The 24,138-nt window shown below is 35.0% G+C and overlaps 1 protein-coding gene and 1 long non-coding RNA gene across 2 annotated transcripts in view; both read right to left on the bottom strand.

The window, feature by feature from the left end:
* The window catches only part of TMTC3 (transmembrane O-mannosyltransferase targeting cadherins 3), a 35,354-nt gene that overhangs the window by 5,616 nt on the left and 5,600 nt on the right, over positions 1-24,138 (bottom strand). Inside the window, exons 2-13 of the mRNA XM_015857864.2 lie at positions 20,806-20,922; positions 19,986-20,202; positions 18,323-18,541; positions 14,332-14,431; positions 13,492-13,607; positions 12,476-12,648; positions 10,891-11,143; positions 5,917-6,065; positions 3,078-3,198; positions 2,294-2,405; positions 1,283-1,386; positions 76-245 (exon numbers count right to left, since the gene is read on the bottom strand). Coding sequence (XP_015713350.1) covers positions 76-245; positions 1,283-1,386; positions 2,294-2,405; positions 3,078-3,198; positions 5,917-6,065; positions 10,891-11,143; positions 12,476-12,648; positions 13,492-13,607; positions 14,332-14,431; positions 18,323-18,541; positions 19,986-20,174 — 1,706 coding nt within the window. The 5' untranslated portion in view covers positions 20,175-20,202; positions 20,806-20,922. The remainder of the gene's footprint in view (positions 1-75; positions 246-1,282; positions 1,387-2,293; positions 2,406-3,077; positions 3,199-5,916; positions 6,066-10,890; positions 11,144-12,475; positions 12,649-13,491; positions 13,608-14,331; positions 14,432-18,322; positions 18,542-19,985; positions 20,203-20,805; positions 20,923-24,138) is intronic.
* LOC107311430 (uncharacterized) lies at positions 6,366-9,162 on the bottom strand. Its single transcript, XR_001554066.3, has 2 exons — positions 8,463-9,162; positions 6,366-7,567 (listed from the first exon to the last, which is right to left on the bottom strand). It is a non-coding gene; the product is annotated as an uncharacterized LOC107311430 (long non-coding RNA).

Below are 24,138 nucleotides of genomic sequence, written 5' to 3'. Positions count from 1 at the left end.
AAATACTGCTCCTAGCACTGTAAATAAAACAGAAGTATATTCAAGAATACATATATCTAAAATTAACAAAGATACCTGCTGATGTAAGCCTGCTTGAAATCTGGCCTCATACTAATTGCTTGTCGATACAATTGATCTGCTTCTTCGAGGCGAGATTCGTTTGCTCGAATTAAGTTTGCAAGATTGATATAAACATTCAGGTGGTTAGGAGCAACTCTTGCTGCATATTTTTTACCCGGAATAATCTATCAAAAAGAATAAATTTCCAAATGCCAGTGAGTGAAAACATGAAAAACAACCAGTACAGATCTAACACTTCAGTCTGCCTCATTTGTTTTAGGGTACCTCTGGAGATCATTTATCAGACTCTTTCATCCAGGAAAAAAAAAAATCACACAAACATCACACATCACCTTAAATTTGATACAGACGTTATCAGTTAATTGATCCCTGCTACTTTGTGAAGTGGCTCATGCAAATGGCCATTAACATCCAATCAGACCTTGAAAAAGGTTCTCCTTCATAAAAAGGTTATCTCTCAAAGTCTAACCTGATATTCTATCAGAACACTTTTTCTGCGGGGGCTGGGCAAAGGAAGGGAGGAAAGAAGGTTTACCAGCAGATAGAGCAGATGAAAAATTGTCATGAGATATGAAAATGCTACGCCACTGTAAATAGTGCATTGTTTACTAGAGTCTTCAAACCACAAACATTTTTATGCCATATTCTCTGCTCAGGTGGCTGCTGATTTCCCTGTCAATCTAATTTCTCCTGTACAGCTAAAATAGATAACAGTTGCTAGGTATAAATACAACCCAACATACGGCAAAGGTAACAGAGCACATGTTTATAAAAGCACGTTGAAGCAAAAGTTTTTACTTTTGTTGCTGCTTCAACTGCCTTGTTCCATCTCTAACACTGCACTTAAGCCTTCTCCTATGAGCTTGAACTCTGAACATTATCATTGTATTGGTTGGATGTGACAAGAACAGCTGTGATTAGAAACTGTATTTCTATCTTGCTTTTTTTTTTTTGTATCCTCAATTTAAGAAAAAAATAAATCCATAAGAGTATAAAAAGTAACTTAATTTTTTTTTTTTTATAAACAAAGAAGGTCCAAGTAAGTATTTTTAAACAGAGTACAATATGATCTTATCTAAGAGATTTAAGCTTTAATAATAGCGCTTACAGCAACAAGTATCTTCAACAATAAATAAGATAACATATAATATAGGTCTGGAAAAGTTGCCCCCTCCCCAACAGTGATTATGTTACTAATTACCTGTGGCATCAATGATTTAGCAATCATATATGATTTCTCAGCTTCTTTAGTTTTGTTTAAGTTTTTGTAAGTTCTTCCAACATTCATGTGAGCACCAATGTCATCTTGAAAAAAAAGAGTGAAACTTCTAATTTTTCATGCATTGAATAACATGAAAAAATATCTATGCTTTGAGAGTAGTGCTAAAAACAGGTATTGCATAAAGATCAGGAAAAAAAGGCAATTCTAATTTATTTTTCAACTTATTTATGAAGTTAATAATTTATCCATAAACCAAAGATGTATTATAAATGTACTTGGCCAAAAAGTATCATAGTACCATAGTATCATAGTCTTGTGCAGGTTGGAAGGGACCTTAGAGATCATTGAGTCCAACCCCCCGGGATTCGAGCCTCTGTGTAGCAGAGCGGCACTTCTACCACTTGCGCCACAGGGGGGATTCGAACCCAGGGCCTCTGGTGTTGCAACACGGCATTCCTACCACTTGCACCACCAGGGAACACATAGAGGTCATACTCTGATGTAGCCATCTTTAATCTACCACTGTAGTAGAAGCACATTAAAGTTATTTATTAGATTTCCATTTCTAGAAGGAAAGGTTGTCCAGCATTCCCCAGAATTTCCTTAGCAACAGTATTCAAAAGAGTAAATGTGCATTTCGATATACTATGGATTGCCTTTCCTTAGCATTAAATGAGGAAATTAAATAATAGTTAATCATGCTTCAAAAGGAATTATAGGTTTCATGAATGAACTTCACTAATAGCTTTACATGGAAAGTCTTCATTTTTGCACAGATACAAACTTCTATTGAGATTTTTCAGGGGGTGTGGGGGGGAGGGAATTTATTATCTCTGAAGAATAACTTTTATTATACTCAGAATGCACGGATCAAGTAAGTGACACAGTTTGCTGTTCAACTGGTGAAAAACAGAACATTTTAAACCAGAGTTTAACGTAACATTAGGAGAAGCAAAAAGCCATTCCATGGCACTTAGTCTAAGCTTTTACCTGGCTGCACTTGTGTGGCTTGTATGAAGAATTGCAAAGCTCTTTCAAAATTCTTTTCATTTTCTAATGCATGCCCCACATTGTTCCATAGCTTTGCATTGTTCTTATTTACCTAAAAACAACAAAATATACATACATTTATAATGCATTGAGTCTCAGTTACACAACACTTAATTTTCTTCTAACTACACAGAATCACAGAATCAGAAAGGCTGGATCATCTAAGATGATTTAGTCCAACATCTCCAGGTTGAAAAAACACACAAAAATAATGAATCAAGCTGCTATGTGTAAAGAATAACAACACCGTGTACAGAGCAATTCCATGAAACTAGTTGCTCCACATACATTTACCTCAGTTATTAGTGCCTAAAAATCTGCAGAATTTTAAAATTCATTATAATAGTTGTGGAAAAATGAATAGATGGTTGTTCAAATAATCCTATCATGCCATATACACATTAGGAAAAAATAAAAACTATTTTATGGAAAACTTTTATAGATTTTTGTCATTTTTGTATTCAAGCATATTGTGCTAGCATCCAGATAAAGAGACTACATTGAACTGTTTTAGCACATTAAAAAAAATATCTTCTGTTTCTTGCACGTAAATCACACTGCTTTTAAAGCATTCCCAAATGCAGCTACTTGATTTAGATAGTGTTAACACAGAAATCAAAGTGGCAGAACAAGCATAATTTCTCTTCATTCTTATCACGCACTAACAGTTTTTGTGAACACTAACATAATTTTTCCTTTATCCTTTTCAATTAAGATACAATACCTTTAAAGCTGACATAAACAATGTGTACTCCGATTCCCAATCCCAGTTTCTGTGCAGTGTTTTCAAGGCATGGGTGAACAATACCACAACCAAACAAACCCAAGAAATTTTTCTTAGCATGCTATTAAATAGAAAAAAAAGCAAGAAAACAAATAGCTGTTAAAAGCACACAAACAATTCTTATTTATATTAAATGAAGTATCTTATATTCTAGAAAGCAAATAAACTGATAAATGAAAATAAATCTAAAATATTATCCCATTCCTTTTCTTTATATTTGATACAAGTTCTTTACTAAACATATTACCAATGTTTTCCACACTACAAAACACTTCTTATTAGAGAGGTCTCCTGTAGAGACCACTCAACATTCCATAAATGAATAGAACTCTAACAAAAAGGAGAAAGATTTAGTATTATAACAACTTATTTCTTATGATGAAAAGTGCAAATTAGAATAATAGAATAGTCAATGTTGGAAAAGACCTCCAAGATCATCCAGTCCAACTGTGTATCTACCACCAGAATTTCCCTTCTAAACCATGTCCCTTAATACAACTTCTAAACATTTCTTGAATTACTAGGAGCAGAAATCCCACTTTGACCAGACTGTCAGCAATGATCATCTAGACTGTTTTTGCTGTTTATTTTCTGAAGTTTAAACATCATTTGGTTTAACCATACCATATATACACTTTAACAGACAGATCAGATGGATCTAAATATGAAAACACACTCTAGATTCCTACATAGTCTTCCTCCAATTAAGAACATCACTTTATTAATAAGCACTGAAAACCTCATTCTCAAAACAGTCATACTTTCATTCATCCTTTCCAACTATTTCTTGGTCTCTGTAAAGCTGTTCACAGTCTTGTGTACTTCACAGAGGCTTGATAAAAAACAAAAGACTTCCCCCCACATACAAAATGCCATATATATGCATAGGACTGTGCTTGGTTGTACTGTTGTTATTTTGTTTTTTAAATAAATTGAGATGCAGAACAGAATTATGAGGCATTTCAACACTTAAGCAAAGCAACAAGTGAGAACTGATGCACACACTAATTCATATCCCCACCAGGCTCATAAGAAAGCTTTTTCCACCGAGCATATTTCTGAAGTAAGGAGCCTTTTCCATATTGGAAGGCTTTTCAGAGCACTGGCAGCCCATATTTTTGTAGTAAGCCACAGCGCTGCCTAATTTTCCTCCCTGCCTGTCCTCTCCTGGATCCTTGTTTTCTGCCACATCACTTCTGTTTTTCCTTCATCTTAGTGGGACTGTGATAATAATACTTTCTCCTCACTCCCATTTGGTATCATGGATTTCCTTGTCCAGCGCTGTCAGCTTTGGCAGTGCCAATTAACACAAGTTATCCTATAAGGTCTCACATCTAATGACAGTAGACAACATAGATTGGGAACTGCTGCCTTTCAGTCATCCAAGCAAGCAGTAGGATGGCACTGGGGTAACAAGGCTAAAGCATTAATGTCAGGGAAAAGCATTTACAGACCAATGTAGAAGACAGCAGAAAACTGAAGGTACATTCAAAATATACTTTTGAGCAGAATTTCCAAGGGAGAAATTCTTATCATTATCTTATCATCACTAAACATTCTTTAGTTAAACAAATACTGAACAGTTCCTATACTCATTCTTAGAACTTAAACTCTGAACGTTTTATCAGTAACTAATTTTCATGTGCTGCAGACTGATACAAATGCTGTACCTAAACTTTAGTCAGTAACTACCTTTAATTGAAGTATAAATCAAATCTAGTCAAGATTTTTTTTTTTGCTTAATCCTCAAAAATGATTTAAAGAAGAACATCATGTTTCTTTACATAAAAGAGATAACCAGGCAGACCATTTTGTAGCAATGTGCAGCTTGCACTCTAAAATACTTGGTGCCAAAAGCATTTAAAACATGAGTTTCCTTTTAAATTAACCTTGTAGCACCCTCAGAAAAGTAACAATAATGGCTTGTGCTGGGGAGGAACCTCAGTATTCAGAATCCAGACTATTTTGCTTAAGAGGCAAAGGATCAGTGCACTAAGGTGCACTTTCTATGACCCCTAAACTCATTCTGTACTTCTATTAATTTGGTTTATGTAGTAGAAGTAAAAATATAAAAAATCTCCTTTTCTGAAAACTTTTCATCTAAAATCTAAATTTTAAAACTAGGTTGAATAACTGAATCAGATACATTACCCTTTCATCTTACAAGCTGTACATCACTTTCACTTCACAAGAATGTGGCACTGACTGAAAAGACTGTGAAGCTACCTATTATGAAACTATGGAATTTACACGCAGCACAGCAAAAACTTCTAGTGTACCTTCTTTGTAGCACTAAGCTCAACCACAGTTAATTTTTAAATAAGTAACAATACTTAATTAAAAGAATAACTTGACATGTCAAGCTTCCGACTGCATGTCCAACATGCATACAGACAAATTTAATCAAAGGTATCTGCTGATGTAGAAGTGCTTTTTCTAATACACTGCCTAGCAAACGTCTATCCCTTAAAGCAGCATTGAACACTTCTACAGGGAAAATAGTTTATCTACTGTTCTGAAAGCAATGTTGATGATGACTCATGTGTGCTTATAAATGAAAATATCCACTGGTCTCTTAATTTCCCTCTTGTCATCTGTTCACACGGCTTACAAGCTGTCACTACTCCACATTCAATAATAAAAACCTGACACAATACAAGAGTTGAAATACAATAATATCACTTAAGATCTACTGGGAGAGCTAACAGTCATAATTATGCTTATCCTTTATTAAATAAAGAGTGATGACTTAGACCAGTACTGGATAAACCTACCATACCTTCTATTTGATAATTTCTTCCATCCATGTGCTACTAATATACAGAATCCCATGCTAGGAACATATAACACTCGTTCCGCTACTACAAATCCAACAGGAAAAAAGAGGTTTGATGCAGGAATGAATGGCAGCACAATTAAGCAGAGTGCCTAGAAAAGAAATGCAAATGAATTAGTAAGCAAGATCAGGTAGTGACAGACTGTACCCAAAGACAAATTATGAAGCAATTATAAAAAAATCCAGAAAAATCAGACATACATGGCAGATCTGTTTTGTTCGTTTGAATCTAGTAGATTAGATTTACTAGGTCTGTTTTACATTGAGAACATTCTGAAAACGGAAACCTAAAACTTGCAAATGACACTTCCCCTTGTTAAACAAACTACAAATGTACTTTGTTTTCTATACTATGGAAAAGAGCAACTGTATGAAAAAACCCTAGGACGAAATGACCAAGCATAAAACAGGGTTTTAATATGTTACATATACCAAACCATGGCAGTACTACAATTTTGGACATAATCTTCCATAACTATAGAAATTTTATACCCACTTACATGATGTAAAAAGAACTTGTTTTTACAATGAATTCAATTTTCACTTTCTCTTAAAAATATGAATAACAAAAACCAGAATCAACCACTGAATTAACATCTATGTTAAGATACTGCACTACAGGCAAACAAAAATATCTAAAATGACAATGAACTCATCAACTTCCTTCATCATAGCTCTTAGGTTGCATACAGATAGAAAACCATCTGCTTCAAAGGATGTGGATACAACCTTTTGCTCTTAGTTCTGAGTGACTAAGATCTTTACAGTCTCTGATATCATCAAAAGATTTAAGTAGTTATTTCTAAATACATGGCATCCAAGTTACAAATAGCAAAAACTAAAAACCCAAACCCCTACAGAAACTGAGTACTTCTTTGAATAAAATAAGAGGAATTTTCTAGAAATTTGTAATTTGCAAACACACACAAAAGAAAATCAATAAAAATCAACAACAACAAAAAACAACGAAAAAACAAAAAAAAACCCAAAACTGCTGTTTTGCAAATTTTTAAAATACAAATCATTCACAATGCAGTACACTTCACAATGTATAAGGCTTCTATATTTGTTTAAATGAATTAACTCATTTTAAAACACTGATTTGAAGAAGACTTCTCTTAAGATTTTAAGAAGTTAGTTTTTCCATTATTGCTATTTTACTATTTTTTTAATATACAATAAGGACATTGGTCTCAAAGTCCCAAGGTTAACACATGTACAGCAGAACAGTGAAATCCACCATTTTCCAGTGGGAAGGATTCTGCAGCTCACACAGCAAGTGCCTGCTAGCATTGTGTCTAGACACCTAATAAAAAGAATTGCTCCTAAGTAACAAAGGTTTTTGCATGCTTTGTTCTTTTTAATTTTTTTGATGGCAACATGTTACACAATGTTCTGCTGAAATTCTTTCAGGTCTTTTGTCTCTCCTTAGTATACTGTCCTTCAAATATAATTTTGTAAGAAACAGACTCAAAGCTACAGTAGATAAAAAATGTCTTCTTTTCATTTATTCTCCTTATCAGAGTCTTTCAGCAGGTGCAGAGGTTCAGTTGAAAAAATTAAAAAGAAGTCCCAGTCAAGGCAACTGGAAAACCTAGAAGAGAGAGAAACATTTAGAGTATGCAGAAAGCACAAAGCACATGACAAAAGTCTGAAACAAGACCATAAAGTATGATGACTAAGTCAACTGCCAGACTACTGTTCACAAGGGAATATTTCAAAGACTTAGATGTAAGCACAAAATTCAGTATCAATGAATTCAGAAGTACTGATGTCTTTCGAAAGATTTTCTTTGAGAAGCCTAAGGATACTCTCTGCTCCTGATATTTGCACACTAGAAAGCCAACAAGTTTTTTGCTTGAATACAGTCTAAACATAAGAGAGGTATGAGGAAGGATAATAAGGTATCTTTATTTGGAACACTTTGCATTTATCATGAGACAAGCTTTTATTAAAATTTTGGTAGCTAACAAAGGCATGTGTACACCCAAAATAATTCACATCAAAAATAAAAGCCATGATCACAGCTTGATTCTGAAACCTAGTGAGAAGACACTGAAGTAATTCTAGATCCGTGCTATTTTTAGTACTAAACATTTCCAATACTTATACTGCAACTTATTTTAAAAGGTCACCTACTCTGACAGTAAGTCATTTGACTGTTCACAGGGACTGAGCAAACAGCAAGTATAAAATACTTCAGCTGTTTAAGATAATTTTTTTTCTAGTGCATGTCCTTCATTAATGTCAAAATAATTATTTTGAGCTGTGTAATGACTGTAACATGCCAAAGCATGAGTTCTGATTTATAATACACAAGTCCATCTTTTGTTAGTTTAATATTATTAGTTGAAAAAATAAATTAGCTACTTCAAAGAATCAATTTATCTGTTTAGATCTCATACAGTTATGCTATTTTGAAAAGGCAATTTTAGTACTTACTGCAAAAATAAAAACATGACAAAGTAAAATAGAATGCACCCACTTACCACAGTTATTCTTCATGGAGATGACTGGTTTTAAACAGATTATAGCTGAAAATGGGTCCTTCAACATTCACATCTCTTGTTACTTCATCCTATTGGAGCATTTGTAAAGAACTGGAGGATGTCCACTGTCACTTGTGGAAGTAGGAAGAGGAATCCACTCTTCTTTCTTGTCTCGCAAGAAGTATAACATCCACATCCAAATCCAGCAAATACAGAAAGACATACTAAGACACACTTGAAGTCTCCCTTCTGTCTTGCATTTTGGATCTGTCTCCCTTGTATTTTATTTGCAAAGTCAAAATAAGCATCTCTGTTTTTCCAGGAGGCTTGAAGTTGTACTGTTTTCAGTCTCATACATGACAGTCAACCTATGGCTTCAGCATCAAACTTCAGGGTCTCATGGGGTTAATGGAAGAGCTAAAAATTGCTACAGACTGGTAAAGAAGTCCTTTACAAAGCCCTTTACGACTCCATTAGAGTGAGACTCATTAAGAATTAAAAATAAACAGTGTGAACAGTCACACTTTCAATTGTGATGTGTTTACACCTTTATGTTAGGAGGCATCCACGCAGACAATGCACAGAACTTACATCTGTCAGGGCAGTAACTTATTTTGGCTAGCAGAAAGTTAAGCTTGTATTGGAAGAACTGAGAGTGGAAAAATGCTCCCTAAACAATAAACAATGAAGAAAAACAAATAAAAAAAAACCCAACCAGTATTCCAATGTAGTTATCTGGAAAACTTCTATAAACAGTGTTAAGTTGATTTCACTAAAAAAGGATTCAATTTCTTCATTTTAAAGATGGTATTACAAACTCTCAGACAAGAGTTTACAAACAGACAAGCCACTGCAAAGAAATCCCATGACAGAATATCCTGCCTACATCAGGATATTAATGGTTAACCATAAGAGAGTACAGCTTTTGGCTTACAGTGTTGATGTTACCTTCTCAGTTCTTAAGAAATTAGCTTTAAGGAACTTAGCTATTCCAGGGAAAATCAACATCATACAGTGCATTATATACACAACCCACGCATATATATGAAAGGAAAATAACTTTTGTTAAGTGGTGATTAAACTATCTTAAACCTCACTGTAGTTCACAGCAATTTATGAAAGATCTCAGAAGACCATTCTTGTAAAAAACACTTAGAATGATAAGTAATAAAAAAAACCCTTGAACAAAACCAAACCAACTTACAACAACTTATGCTGAAAACTCCATTAACCCTGTTCTCTTCTGAACTTTAAAAAACAGGAAGGAAAAAGAAGTGAAATAAAGAGGCTAAGTTCAAGAGTGGTTTTCTATATATGAGCGTTCTACTTCCCCTACTTCTATCAGTGCACTGGATAATTTTTTTTTTCAGTTTATGTAAATAGGAAAGTTGAACTACTTACTCAAATATAAGTGCAGTAAAACTATAACATTTTGAAAACAAAATTTAGTTATTTAAATATACATTGTTTAATAGAATTAAATTGTAATTATTTGGGCAAGCCATACTGCACATTTATTGTATAAATACTCTTAAGTTTTTTACTTCACAAGCTGTTTTCAAAGTCAGAACTACAAGCATCATAGGCTACTGAAAATTTTTACCAGTTTTCCAGCGAAACAATGTGCCTCACTCCAGTGATGAAACAAACAAAAAAATTGTATTAAAACTGTGTTAGGTCATGACATGACATGAATTGAAGTTTGTCTGATGATTAGCAGAGAAATTCCTAGTGTTAAATTGTGCATAAATATTCCCACCCATCTGAAACTTCTGTTGGCTAGTTACATATTAAAAAAAAAGCACATTACTACTAAGGCAAGTTTAGATTATGTGTGCAGATCTGTTGTGAGCAGAATTGCATCACTGACTTAGTAAGGAACATGCTATCAGCTAATCATTCATATTACAAGATTTTGCAATTACAGCAACCAAAACGTTTTACATCTTAAATGATTTTTTTTTTTTTTCATTTGCTCCATTTCCTCCAAAATACTCTTCCCTGGAAACCCATTTCAATTCCAAGGTCATTTATTAGCAAAAAAAATGGAAGTGATTTTAGAGGTTGACAAAACTAATTTTCCTTTAGAAAACGGAAAAGACTAAAGAGGAGCTCTATTAATGCTGAAAACTCCAGTTTTCTAGCCAATTTCTGAATATTTCAAAACAGCCATAATACAGTTGGCAAATAAATAATAGCCATATTTATTCCTGTTTATTTTCCCCCATCTCATTCTTTGCACAGTAAACACACTTAATTGCAATTCAAAGGGTTTACTGGTACAGCAATTTTTCTTGCGTGTTCATTCTAGTCCAAGAATGAATCACGGTGTCACCAACCATTAGGTAGGTGATCAAACATCCTAGGACAATTACATTCAGGGAGAAAAGGGATAAAAAAAAACACAAAACGAATGCATCATTCATACCATGAGTACAGTCTTGGAGGAATCCCCAGGATATCGGAGACTGAAGACAATCAAAGATCCCAGAAGGCAAAAGAATGTAAGGGTGGCAATATTTCTGACATCTAACAAAGACTCCACAAGTGGGATAGTTCCCATTGTCCAGTCACAGCATAATTCTGAGGGGTTGAGGAGAAGCCACGCATTTACAGGGAGGAGGTAGTTGAACGTCAGCTGCCTTGCTGGAGATGGACTTACAGCAGCTGGGTTATCAAACCTAAAGGTAAATAAGGGAGAAAATTGAGCTTTTAATGAAAGCAAATAATAAATCTTCAGTGATTTTAAGACTAGAAGCAAGCAAGTCTACATCACAGCTAGAACTGCCAATTACAGCTATGTACTTAGGTCACTCTGAAAGTGACCTAATTATTTCCATTTCCATGGAGACTACAACAGATACAAAGAACACAATAATACTGTTTGACAGAGACCTTCTAAGCCACAAAATGCTGTTTTTCAAAATCATCATCACCATCAGCCTATTTGCATGGATGAGCTGATCAAGACACTCTCCATTTTGTGGTGTGACAGTTGTGCATGGCCATCTGGAAGTGGCTTGTCTTTCACACCGCTGTCACCACTGCCTCACTGTGTTCACATCCACAGTCGCATTTCCATAAATATTCAGCAAGTGCCAATGGATGCCATTTTTTCTTGATGGAGGAATTCAATGACACCTTTGCATCTTATGCACTTCCATGTCAGATGCCACTTTGTCACACTGCTCCGCTGCTGCCATCTGTCACATGGCAACAAAACGTAGCAAAATACGGGAAGGAAGGTTCAGTATCTACGGCCTTACTACCAACAACTGCCTTTGACATTGTGAGCCAGCATAATAAAGCAGAAGGTATTAGTTTCAGAGCAGCTTTTGTACAACAGCCTAATCTTCCTGTATTTGTAAGGTGTGTACCCTGGGGATGTGTGCATGACTTTGCATGTTAGTGCTGTAAGACAGAGCCTCCTCCAAATCACTGTAAGAACTGGAAATGTTTAGGACATAACTATTCTGTTTCAACTGAATGATTGCTTAAGGAAACAAACAATTGTTTGTTGATTGATCGTTTCAACAAACAGTGATTTACAACCTCTTCCTGAGAGTTGCTCCATTTATCATTTTAAAAGTTTTTGAAAGTTCTTTCAAGAAAAAGCTTTACACTTTTACATTACTTCATGTTTTCACAATAAATTACAGTTTTTCCATTCTACCAGTATTTATTTACATTTATCCTAGATTCTGAATCTGAAGTTACACATGTTTTCTCCATAGTTCACATCTAAAACAAAACAATTGTTCATATGTAGACAAGGAAATACTTGTTAAAAGATCTGAAGTACTCAGACAAGGTTCAGAAACAAAGTGAAAAAAGAAAAAAAATCCACAAAGAAACTTAATTTTTAGATCATTAAAGCTAATTAACAACAAAAGTTTTTCAAAAAATAGTATCTTTTTAGATACTCCAAGCAATGCACCTTTGGCCATTTTATTCAGATACCATTACATTACATCCTATGTATCAGTACCTGTAACCAAGACACACGCCATTACCTTGTGAACACTGGAAGTTGAGACTGGATAACCTGGACTCTAACAACAACAAGAAGCAGTGTACTGAACATTAGGACTATGAGCTTCAATAGTGTTTGGAGCATGGAGAAAGGAATACTGCCCTTTCCTCGAAGAATCTGAACAGCTGTATCCCACAGAACTGGCAAAGTATACTGCAAAAGAAAAGGTGTTTTTATTCAGTGTATTCAGTATCTCATCTTTTTTGACGTGTTCTTCTGTAAAACTAAACATATAAAGCCAAAGATTTCTTCACGCACAAAGATGTGTCATTTTAGACTTGAACTTGCCAAGGTGGACAATCTTTCAGCTATTAAAAAAAACAACTCATAATTTAAATAATTAAGGAATAGTATATTTAAAATATTTTCTGCTTATGACTTGACTATTAAAAAGTTAGTAATTCTTTCACTAAAGGAAAAACATGTTTCTCTTAAGAAATGTTCATGTATGGATTTAGCAATGCTCAGCACGAAGCCTTTTAGATTAGAAACTGAAGTCATTCTTAAAGCAACAAATTTCATTAAAATGATACTGAATCAAATAAGACTACTCCAAAACATCTGGTTATTTATAAGAAATTCATGAAGTGCATCTTTAGAATCTATGTTCTCTACTTAAAATCCTTTAGTTAAAGGATTTAAAAACCAAATCTCCATCTTCATGCACTTCGATACTTTAATCAAGACTGCTAGATACTAGTCTTTGCAAATCTTATCTAAAACATGAGGTTTTCATAAAGATGTGATTCTTTCCTCAAGTAATTTGGTAATATGTACATTTGCCACATAAAAGACAACTTAAAAGGCATATGAATCCTTCTCCATGAGGAACGTATTTTAAACATCAATTAAGTCAAAAAGAACATCTCAAAATTTTATCAGAACTATAGAATTTGCTGGAGCTGACAAAATCAGTGATGAAATATTATGCTTCTAAGTGTTTGATATCTTTTTACAGAATTTTTGAGAAGAATTTGAATTTCAGTTGCATCTTACCCCTTGAGCAATAAATACTTCATAGACACAGCATATCCCCACCACTGTAATTCCTTGTTCTTTACAAAGTGTTGCAACAGCTACTAGAAACACAGTCAGTGCAATGGGAGTCCACACTGCAAATCAAGAAGACACTATTGAAAATGTTTCATATTACAACACAAAAACTTAGTAAGTTAACCTGAGAGATGAAGACTGATTCTTTAAATGTATGAACATGCTCTATAAATTTACTCAAAGTATCAGCTGTTACTTAAAGAAACATTCCCAGTCTTATTCTACAGAAAATTATTTGCAAGTTACCAGCTCTAAAACTGCCTCCCTCAAACTGAAAAAAAATAATTAAAAGGCAAAGGTTGGATCTTTTGATAAGAAAAAAAAAAACAAAAAAAACCCCCCCAAAAAAAAAACCAAAAAAAACCCAGCAACCTAACTCACAAGGATAACTTTTCAAATGCATGTTTTAAAGGCAGTCATAAATTTTCACAGGGTCAAACTGACTTTGGAAAAGAGATAAGCCTCCTACATCTCTACTGAAACTCTGCAGCTTACTTGGGACCAATTGAAACATCTCAAAATACCTCCACCTACATTCAATGGAGTTTCTACAAGAATCTCTGTGTCATTAGAGAACTCAAGGTTTAACAAAACATTTTAAAAACCACTTTAGTCTTTAAGAAAATAAAAAGCAATTTGTGTCTGAAAGTACTGCTACATGGACACTATAGAGCTGATGGTTTTGGGGACATTCTTTGATATTTGCTGAATATACACTGCCATTTTAAGAGCTCTTTATCACTAATACAGAAATTAAGTTACACATATTTGAAAGTCATTTACCTATGGTATTATCTGGTCCTTTAGATTTAGTGTATGATAAAAATGCAGCTAGAAAAAAGATAGATGATAAAAGCTCTGCTCTGCCCACAACTCCAGTTACCTAAAAGAAGAAAAAAAAAAAAAAGCAAGTTCTAGTTAGCTTCTAGAATTAAGACTAGTGCATGCCAATATGTTAGTAGGGTATGAATAAACACAATCTGTAAACTAGCAGTAAAGTCTAATAAAAACAAGACTCCTTTCAGTTCAATCACAGCTGAAAACAAATACACTATGATAAAGGCGTCTGCTGGACACCTGATGCACTTATAAGTACCACCATAAATGAGGTAACTGAAAAATACTATATTGACTTACCTTCAGTAACACAAGCCACAAACATCACTTGAGGCAGAATTTGAGTAGAATCATGACTTTATTTGAAGTCATTTTTCATTAATAAAAACTGCAAGAAAGACCTTGTCATGTTCACTTACATACACACCCTGCGAACAGTGGCATATAGAAACTACAATTGTTATTTTTATCCATGTTTTTTTAAATTGACTTAATGAAGACGAGTCTGAAAGAAGCACTTACCTAACTGGTGCTTTGGCAGCTCTAATCTGAGCAGTCAAAAGTTATCTATATGCTGATGGTAAACTGAGCAACAAAGTTAAAGAATGGCTCAGGCTTTACTACAGTTTTGACAGTTTTCTCAATGATAATTTTACTGGCAATATTAACATTACAGGTACTGCCCTCTCCTGGTAGTTGGACATAGAAAAAAAGATTCTGTGAAAATGTGGAGAAGCGCTGTATTAGTATCTACTGCAGTATACACAGTCCTAACTATAGTATCATTTAGAACTGCCTGTAATATGCCTGATCACACGGGTTCTTTTTTATCAAACTAGTTGAAAGCAGCATACAGTACCAAAGGAGACAGTCAAATTTGGCTATAAAAACCTCAAAGCTCACCATGATGATGCTCAAACGTGACTCTCAGCCATCCAGACCGTGCTAGAAAATTTTATTAGCTATGTACATTCCTGGTCAAGCATGACTGATCCAGTACAGTACCAAAGAGAAAGTAATTTAATATCCAAGGTCATGGTGTTAAAAAAAAAACACAAACATTCAAAACTAAATTTGAAATCATTTGCTGTTGTTCACTGAAACACGCATAGTCACAAAGCATATTTCAAAACTGATATGGCATTAGTAACTGTGTTAACATTCTGGATAGTACGATGGTGCTTGTTTCAAAACTGTCTGCTCTCAGATCTTTCAGAGACTCCTGGTCTGCACCACAAAATTGTCCAGCATGAAGTAGAATTTAGATCTGTTGAAGGAAGTCACAGATAAAGCAAGTGTGCTGGTGTGCCTCCATAATCCTGAGCCAACAAAGAGAGACTATTTCTGAATACAAAGATGACTTAGGAAGAGAAGACTCCAGCATTTACAAGGTTAACTTACATCCCCTGAGCTCAATGGGTGGTCAGAATGCTTCTGGCCTGAACAGTAGCAAGCTAGGTAGAATGTCTGAACTGGAACTCCAGAGTCAAGTACAAGTGAGACAGATGACATTTTTCAACCATTTTTCCTCAGAGAATGATATATTACCTTCTCAACAGCCCATTTTCTCTCTGAAGTCAAGAAGTATTTTTTTTCCCCTCTATTTATGCTGTTCCATTAGATTTTCCAAGACAAATCCCTTTCTCAACAGACAGGCAAAGGTTTGACATTTGCATGCATTATATCTCCCATTCCACACTCTTTTGTAAAATAACGAGACTAAATTGAAGGAATTAATTTCAGATACATTTCAAATATAAAAAGAAACAAGAAGTGCCATCAAATGATATGAAGACTAGGAATGCAAGCTTTCTAGAGTTCTTACTAAAGTCTGAATACGTCACTTGACACTCAAGTTCAAGATTCTAAAACACGGTCAGTTATTACCTCATTTCTTCATGCACATGCACAAACTACAACTTTCAAACACAAGTATCTTTTCTTAGTTGCACATAACATGGCATTCTCCATGCAAACACTAGAAAGAATAACATATACTATGTTTCAGAATCAGAATGCTTAAATTTAAATGTGGGGAGGAAGAAATTATTTTTCTGTTGAGTACCTACATACAACAGCAACAGAATCTCAAGAGTGTATAAAGGTTTTAAGTACAGCACGAAGTTCTAGTAAATGTGTGGTCGTAAAGTGCCCTCATGTGGCTAATATCAAATACTGCACACATTACTACATTATTTTGCTTCAACTGCACTTTATAGCTTCGTAATACACTGCCTTACAGAATAAGCTTTCATGGTTTCACAGGAAAACTCTTTGGTAATTCTATTGCAAGGTATTTAAAGCAGTTAACTGTGTTACCTTCATCTCGTAAAGAATGTGAGAGTTCAAGCAAGACAAACAGTAACGGATTCATAGAGTCATTAAATGAATAAAGTGAAGAATTTATTACTCAAATACAAATTAGTAATCCAAGTCACTAGCAACTTGTTAATGCTCATATAAAGATGCTATCACACCTACTATAAACAAGAAAAGCCAAACTTTGAAACTTAAAGAAAACAGAAAAGCAAGTAGAAGTAACAAATTATTTAACCCTTGCTTTCCCCAAGAATTTGGGTTTTTTAGAAGTTTAAGTTTTGCAATTTTAAACATTCCACTATTTTCTCAAAGAAAGGACATAACAGTAGCTCAGATAAAAGCCAATCATAAACACTATGAACTTATTTCCTGAAAAGATTTGCTCAAAATACATAGATGTAGTTTTCTGAATTCCTGTGGAATTTGACTTAACAAAAAACAAAGACTAGAACTCTGGCTGAACACATCCAAAACCAGGAACCTCCACTTGAAAATGGCAAGTTGTGTCCAACAGGGCCAAGAAAAGATCTCATTACTTCTATGCTGTAATAGTTACAGGATTATTATCTTCATGAGATATTCATTTCTCACCAAGAAGTAAAGCCACAAAGCACAAGTTTCCTTCCCTTTGCTCTGGAGAAATTCATTCAAGAAGTACAGGCTGTCCAACCTGGAACCCAAAATAGTATCTACACCTTTGAATGGTGATGGGCGAACAGTTGGACTTGATGATCTTGGAGGTCATTTCCAACCTTAATAATTCTATGCTTCTAATATTTTCCATTTTCTGAAAATTATGTAACAGCATAAGAGAAGAAAGACTCTTTGAATAAGCTTTGCAATGAATGTGAAGTGAAATCTAGACATGTCAACCTACATGATATGGAAGGAACAGCAGAAAATTCTACAGATCCGCTTTATCACGGTTTCTCCTGGAAACCTGATGAATCACGTGATAATTTACTTTCAAATATTGCTAGAAGATTGGCTAAACATGAAATAGCATATAATCAGGTAGTTTGTATAAATAGCACTTTCCACAGCAAAGAAAAACCCCTATAAGGTGAAAAGGTAAATAAGAGAGGCATATGTATTTCTTTGTTTTGATGTTGGTTAAAACAAAGACAAATGTAGTATAGCAATAACAGAAGCAAGAGTCTTACTAGCAGGATATACTGACAGAATAAAAAAAAGTAGACAGAACAGGTTCTGTGATTAGCTGTACGTAACTGCGTAGCTAATGAATTGAATTCATGAAAATGAATTGAGAAGTACTGATAGTAGTTGAAAAACACTAGATGAAACATGACAAAACACAAATACTATGTGAGCTAAAGCAATCATCATCATAAAAGTGAAATGCTCACAGAAGAGACTAATAGCTAAATGAATGTTTCTTTACTTATTTTTCACTAGCTGCAAGGAATGTCCAACAACTCAGAGCATTAAAGTTGGTCATCTCCATCACAATTCACAAATAGCTGAGTACACAGTACATAGAAAAAATAAAAGAAATCACACACTTTGGATTTACCTTATATAACCATTTACACAAAATATGACATCTAAGCTTAAAAAATGCAGTTCGAACAATTAAGCACATAGCAGGTTTACCTACCGCTTCAGTATGTATTGGGTGCACTGCAAAGAGAAGGCATGCAACTATGCTGCTCTGGTTGTCCAGGAAAAGCTTGCAGACTTTTAGGAAGACTACACAAACCACCCCATGAAAGATGAGATTTAGGAAGTGGTAAGAAACTGCATTTAACTCGCTGAACAAGTAGTTTAAGCGAAACGTGAGAACTGTGAGGGGTCGGTAAGATTTATGACTCCGTTCCTGAAAGGAAACAAAAAAATCAGTCACCACCATCTTGTAATGGTACATTTATTCTAAAATCTCTCTTTAAAAACCTGTGCCTTCAAGATTTCCCCCCACTATTCTGACATCTACCTTAAGAATAAAGACATGAAAATCAGTTATATTAACAATGAAGCATAGCGAATGGAATGAAAACTAAATATAAAATACAGCTGTTGAAACAGAGAAGTTAATTTTAATTATTTTTTCCATCTTCCCCACAGTTTTAATGTATTATTCAAGCGCTCTGATTAATCTCACATTTTATATTTATAAAATAAAAATTCTGATGCACTCAGATAAATGCATTACCTACATATTCTTAATATGTGTAGCAGTCAATGTGCTCATGTTACTCTCCCTATAAGCTTTTTTAAAACCCTAACATTCTCCTTCTGTGCAGGAAGAGAAAAAAAAAAACTATTTTTCAGCCTACACCTTATTCATCTTTTGCTGATTATTATATGAAAAATCAAAGAAAAAATGAGAGATGAAAAGGGGAGAAACTGCACATAAATTTGAAAAGTACTGAAACTGCACAAGACACGGAAAGTGATGACCATTCAAATTAATCTGAATTTTCTCAAGTTTTATCTGACTTTTGTTCGCTTTCTAAGTGCAAAATCAGAATTGGACTTCAGGAACACCATGTACTCTGAATGACAACAGGACCACATGGTATCTGAAAAGGTCTGGAAACTTTCCTTATACAAAAATTTCATATAAAAGTCTATTTGTAGATCTAGCAATTAGTATTTCACAGTAAACTTGATGTATATTACAGATATAAAAGGTGAAGATTACAAGGCAGAATGCCTTTTAGGCAAAACACCCACGATGATAGTTTTTTTTCTTCTTCATTTGTTCATCAATGGTACCACATGTGACTTTCTAAATTTTATGTAAACCCTTCAGGTACTGTTGTTTAATGATATTTATTGACAACATTAATGCCAGTACAGCTTTTCAAATAAAAACACAGTGACTCAACATAGGCTACTAACCAAAAACTCTTAATTCATATCAATATGATTACTTGAATGAACTCAATAGATTAAATCCCTGTTCTCCAAATCCTAGATTTGTTGTTTTAGTGTTATCTTCCCTTCCAGACAGACATTAAAAATAAAACCTATTCTAAGTCAACGTATACATGGGAGAAGGGAAAACTGTCAGATTTGTCTAAATTTTGTATTAAAAATTAGGTAAAATAGAATATTGAAGTATTTTCTTATCAGCAATTTTACTGAACAAAAGGAAAAAATACAAGTGACATCTATTCCTAATCTGAATAATATAAATATAAACATCATCAAATTCCATCCAACGGTTCTGTTAAAACCACATTAGGGAAAAAAACTGCAAAAATTGTCTGCATATTTACCCCCCCCCATTTCCTCAAAGACTTCCACAGACAGCGTACCTCGGACATTGGAGTCCCCCAGAAGTCATTCTGAAACAGATTTTTTAATGGTGTAGAAGGGTGCAAATCCTTGTTGTCCAAGATTGCTGAAACATCATCAAAAACAAAGCCACAAAAGAGACTGTTCCAGTAGCAGGCTGCCACCACTCCAACTATTAAAGCCGCTTCCTTCAGGCTTATTTCAGCCATCTTCTCTAAGAGCTTTCATGGACAAAAGCTGCAATATATACACAGATAAACAAGTAATTTCACTGAAAAAACACTATACTTGATAAATAAAATCAAATTAAAACTTTCAATATATTCTAAGTTAACAATGCTATGTAACTAAAAAATCACTAACAGATTTTTTTTTCTCAAGTCTTATTCATTTTACAAAATTTAGTTTTTAAAAGAAATATTTTCATTAAAGAGTGCCACCAACTAAAAAGCCCTCACACAAACTGGATATTTGTATTTCACATTGATACTTCTGCATTTCACATTGTACTAATAAGATCTAAAATTGGAGATGACTTGTGATGCAATTTGTAGCAAAAAGCTGTGCAAGTGAAGTGAACACTACAAACTGGAGAACTGTAAATTGGGTGCCCTAAAACCCTGAGTAAATTAACATGCTGATGCTCACGTTATCGAAAGGGCAAACAATGTGTTAATGAAATGCATTTTTTAGTTTAAAAGGTTTTTCCAACAAAACGTTTCAAATGCAATTAAAAACAGATACTGCAAACATTCTTAAGAACAGGAAACCTGTAGAGTGTAATAAAAAAAGGCATTCAAGAACTGGTACAGAGTAACAGTAATAATAAGTTAAACTTACCATTGAAGATCTCACTTAGCTCTTTTGCATATTCTGTAGAAGCTCATATAAAAGTCATTGTTTCCTCAACTGTGCCAACTTCTCTGATTTCAATGAATGTTCATGAGTGCTCTGCTCCTTAAGGAAAAATAGCATGTAATAAAAACATTAGAAATTAATCTTATATTATTTCATCTTGCATAAATTTCCTAATCCCTTGAAATTATTAAACAGCAATATTATGACTATTTCATACATAATACATAGGTGGCCAGGTCAACAGTTGAACTTGTTATTTATCAGGTTGGTTGAAAACAATAGTCTTGGACATAGCAACCATAAAATGATAGATCTCTATTCTTGGTGAAGTCAGAAGAGGGGGTCAGCAAAATTGCTATATTGGACTTCTAGAGAACAGACATTGGGTGGGAGAGTCCCTTAGGAAACAGTAGGGCAATGGGTTCCAGAAAGGTTGGACATCCCTCAAGAAGGAGATCTTACAGGTACAGGAGCAGGCCATCCCTGTGTCCCATAACACAAGAAAGCATTAAAGACTGGCTTAAAAAGCAAGCTTTTGCTGAGACTCCAGGAAAAAAGTTTACTTCTTCAGAAGGAGTAGGCAACTCGAAAGAATACAAGAATGTTGCAAGGATATGCAGAGGGAAAATTAGAACTTATTCTTACCACAACTATAAAAGGTAAGCAAAAGTGTTGTTACAAATACATTAAGGTGGGCCAAGGAGAATATCCACCCTTTAGTGACTGCAGTAGGGAAGACTGCCACTAAGGATGAAGGTGAGGTACTCTATGCCTTATTAGTTTCTGACTTTAACAATAAGAACAGTTATCCTCAGGGTACTCAGCTCCCTGACAGAGACAGAGATGGGGAGCAGAATAAAATATCCAAAGTTTGAGAGGAAACTGTTAGCAATTGCTACTCCATCCAGAGAGCCACAAGTCCACAGGGCCAGATGAGATCCACTTGAGGGTACTGAGGGATCTGGCAAAAGTGATTGTTAAGCCACTTTCTGTCACCCATCAGCAGTTTTGGTGAAACAGGGAGGTCCCAGATGACCAGAGATTGGCCAATGTGGCGCCCATTCACAAGAAGGGTTGGAAGGAGAGGATCAGCAACAGGCTTGAGAGAAAGAATGGATCATCTTGAATGTGATCTCATAGGATGTGCAGGACAACATAGAAATCACGCCTAGCCAGTATGGGCTCATTAAAGGTAGGTCCTGCTATCTATAGTGACTGGCCTGGATGAGAGAAAGGCTGTGGATGTAGTCTAGATATCTAGACTTCAGCAAAGCCTTTGAAAGCATCTCCCAAAGTATTCTCCTGAAGAAGCTGGCAGCTCATGACTGGGACAGGTGAACTCTTCACTAGTTAAAAAAAACTATGTTAACATAGTTACTTTACTCACACCTTAATCATAGGCAATTCTGGTGCTTTTGAAAGCCTTCATTTTTGTTCTGAACTTCTATTATTTTCTCCATCCAGAACTCACTCTAATTTTACACTATTACCACTTGCTGAATTAAAGCACCACTGTGGAAAAGGTGCTTTTGTGGTCTTTTAGTTAAGCAGGACAAGGAAAGTAAGATTCCACATCAAAAACGGTACTTTTATCTACTCTACAACTGGGCCCATCACCAAACTGAATACTCAAAGAGTTGAAAATGCAAGACTAAAACTTAGGGAAGCTTATGAAAGTTCAACAGTACTTGCAAGTCAGGCAAAAGCACGTCTGCCATTAATCACAGAAGAAAATAGTAATTACTATCTGGCAGCCAACACCCTCCATGCTAATTAATCTGTTGCCATTTGACACTGGAAAGTAAAAAGCCATATAAGGAGTACACATGACAAAGAAACTCATGGATAGCAGATGTGCATGAGGTTGCCGAATCCTTGATATGACTGGGCTGCTCTAGTGACTCATGGTGAGTGGATACCTTCCCTTTCTCACTGAACAGGCATGTTGAAATCTGGAAGCAACCCAAGTACAGTCTTGCAAGTGTCAGTATTTCACCACTTCCAGTGATGGGTGCATTGATAAACATCTGTAAAACATGATGCTCAGCAACTTGTTTGTTAACAAAGGCTTGTTGTGAGGGAGAATACACTGGTTTCAGTTGGGATAACACTAATTTTTTTCCTATTAGCTGATACAGTGCTGTGTTTTGGATTCAGGATGAGAATAACACTGAGAGCACTAACGTACTGACATTTCAGTCAATGCTGAGCAGTGCTTACATTAAGTCAAGGACATTTCAGCTTATCATGCTGCCCTGACAGCTAAGAGCAGACAGGAAGGGTTGAGTTGGGGCAAAAGGAGCTAGTAGGGGATGGAAACAGAACAACTGACCCTAACCAGCCAAAGGGATGTCCTATACCACATCCTGTTGAAAAATGATATTGGGGAAGCTGGCTCGGGGGGAAGCTGCTGCTGCTGCTTGAAGACTAGCTGGGCATCGGTCAGCTGACAGGAGTGTCCAACCTTTTGGCTTGCATGGGACACATTGAGCAAACAGGAATTATCTTGGGCAGCACACACAAAGGTTGCTCCAAAAGTAATGCCTCCTACGCATTTCTATGGAAACTACAAAAGATATAAAGAGTGCGAAAACACTACTTGGTAGAGTAAAACCACATCTACAAAACACTATCTTCAACATAGTCACCACCATTAACTACGCATTCTTCTCAGCTATGAACAAGAGACAGCATGCTGCACTCATAAAATTCTGCACCATTGGAGGTGACCCACTGTTGCTGTAGTGACAGTGTGTCAAAAGAATGTGAAATATGTCTTTTTGTTCCTGAAATACAACATTTCAACAACCAGATTTGCTGTATTCACTAAGAAATAGAATAAAGTGTATTTTAATTTTTTAATGTATTCCTTTACGACCTTCATGAGCTTTTAGGCGACAATCCAGCAGCTCAGATTTACCATTCACATCCACACAAATGCAAAACTATAAATCATATTTAGAAAAAAAATGAAGATTACAATTAAGAATAATTAATTATCCATTTCTTCTTGATTCACACCTACCTTCTAACTTTAACTATGATTATAATGTACATAGGTTGCACAAAAAGCAATGCCTCCTATTTGTTTTCATGGAAACTACAATACAGAGAGCACAACAACACTCTGATAGAGCAAATTCTAGCTACAAAACAATATTTTTCAAGATAGCCACCCAAGTTAGCTACACATTTTCATCAGCGGTGAACAAGAATCTACATGCCAAACTTGTAAATAGCTGTATGGATTTTTGGCACATGGCTTGTCTTCCATATCACTGTTGTCATCACTGAAATGCGCCACCCACCACCTAA

The sequence above is a fragment of the Coturnix japonica genome, chromosome 1 (genome assembly GCF_054131305.1).
Source record: "Coturnix japonica strain WE chromosome 1, WE-NBRP24, whole genome shotgun sequence".
NCBI classification, from domain to species: domain Eukaryota; kingdom Metazoa; phylum Chordata; class Aves; order Galliformes; family Phasianidae; genus Coturnix; species Coturnix japonica.
Note: the sequence above shows the minus strand (reverse complement) of the source record. Positions and strands in the feature narration are given on the sequence as shown.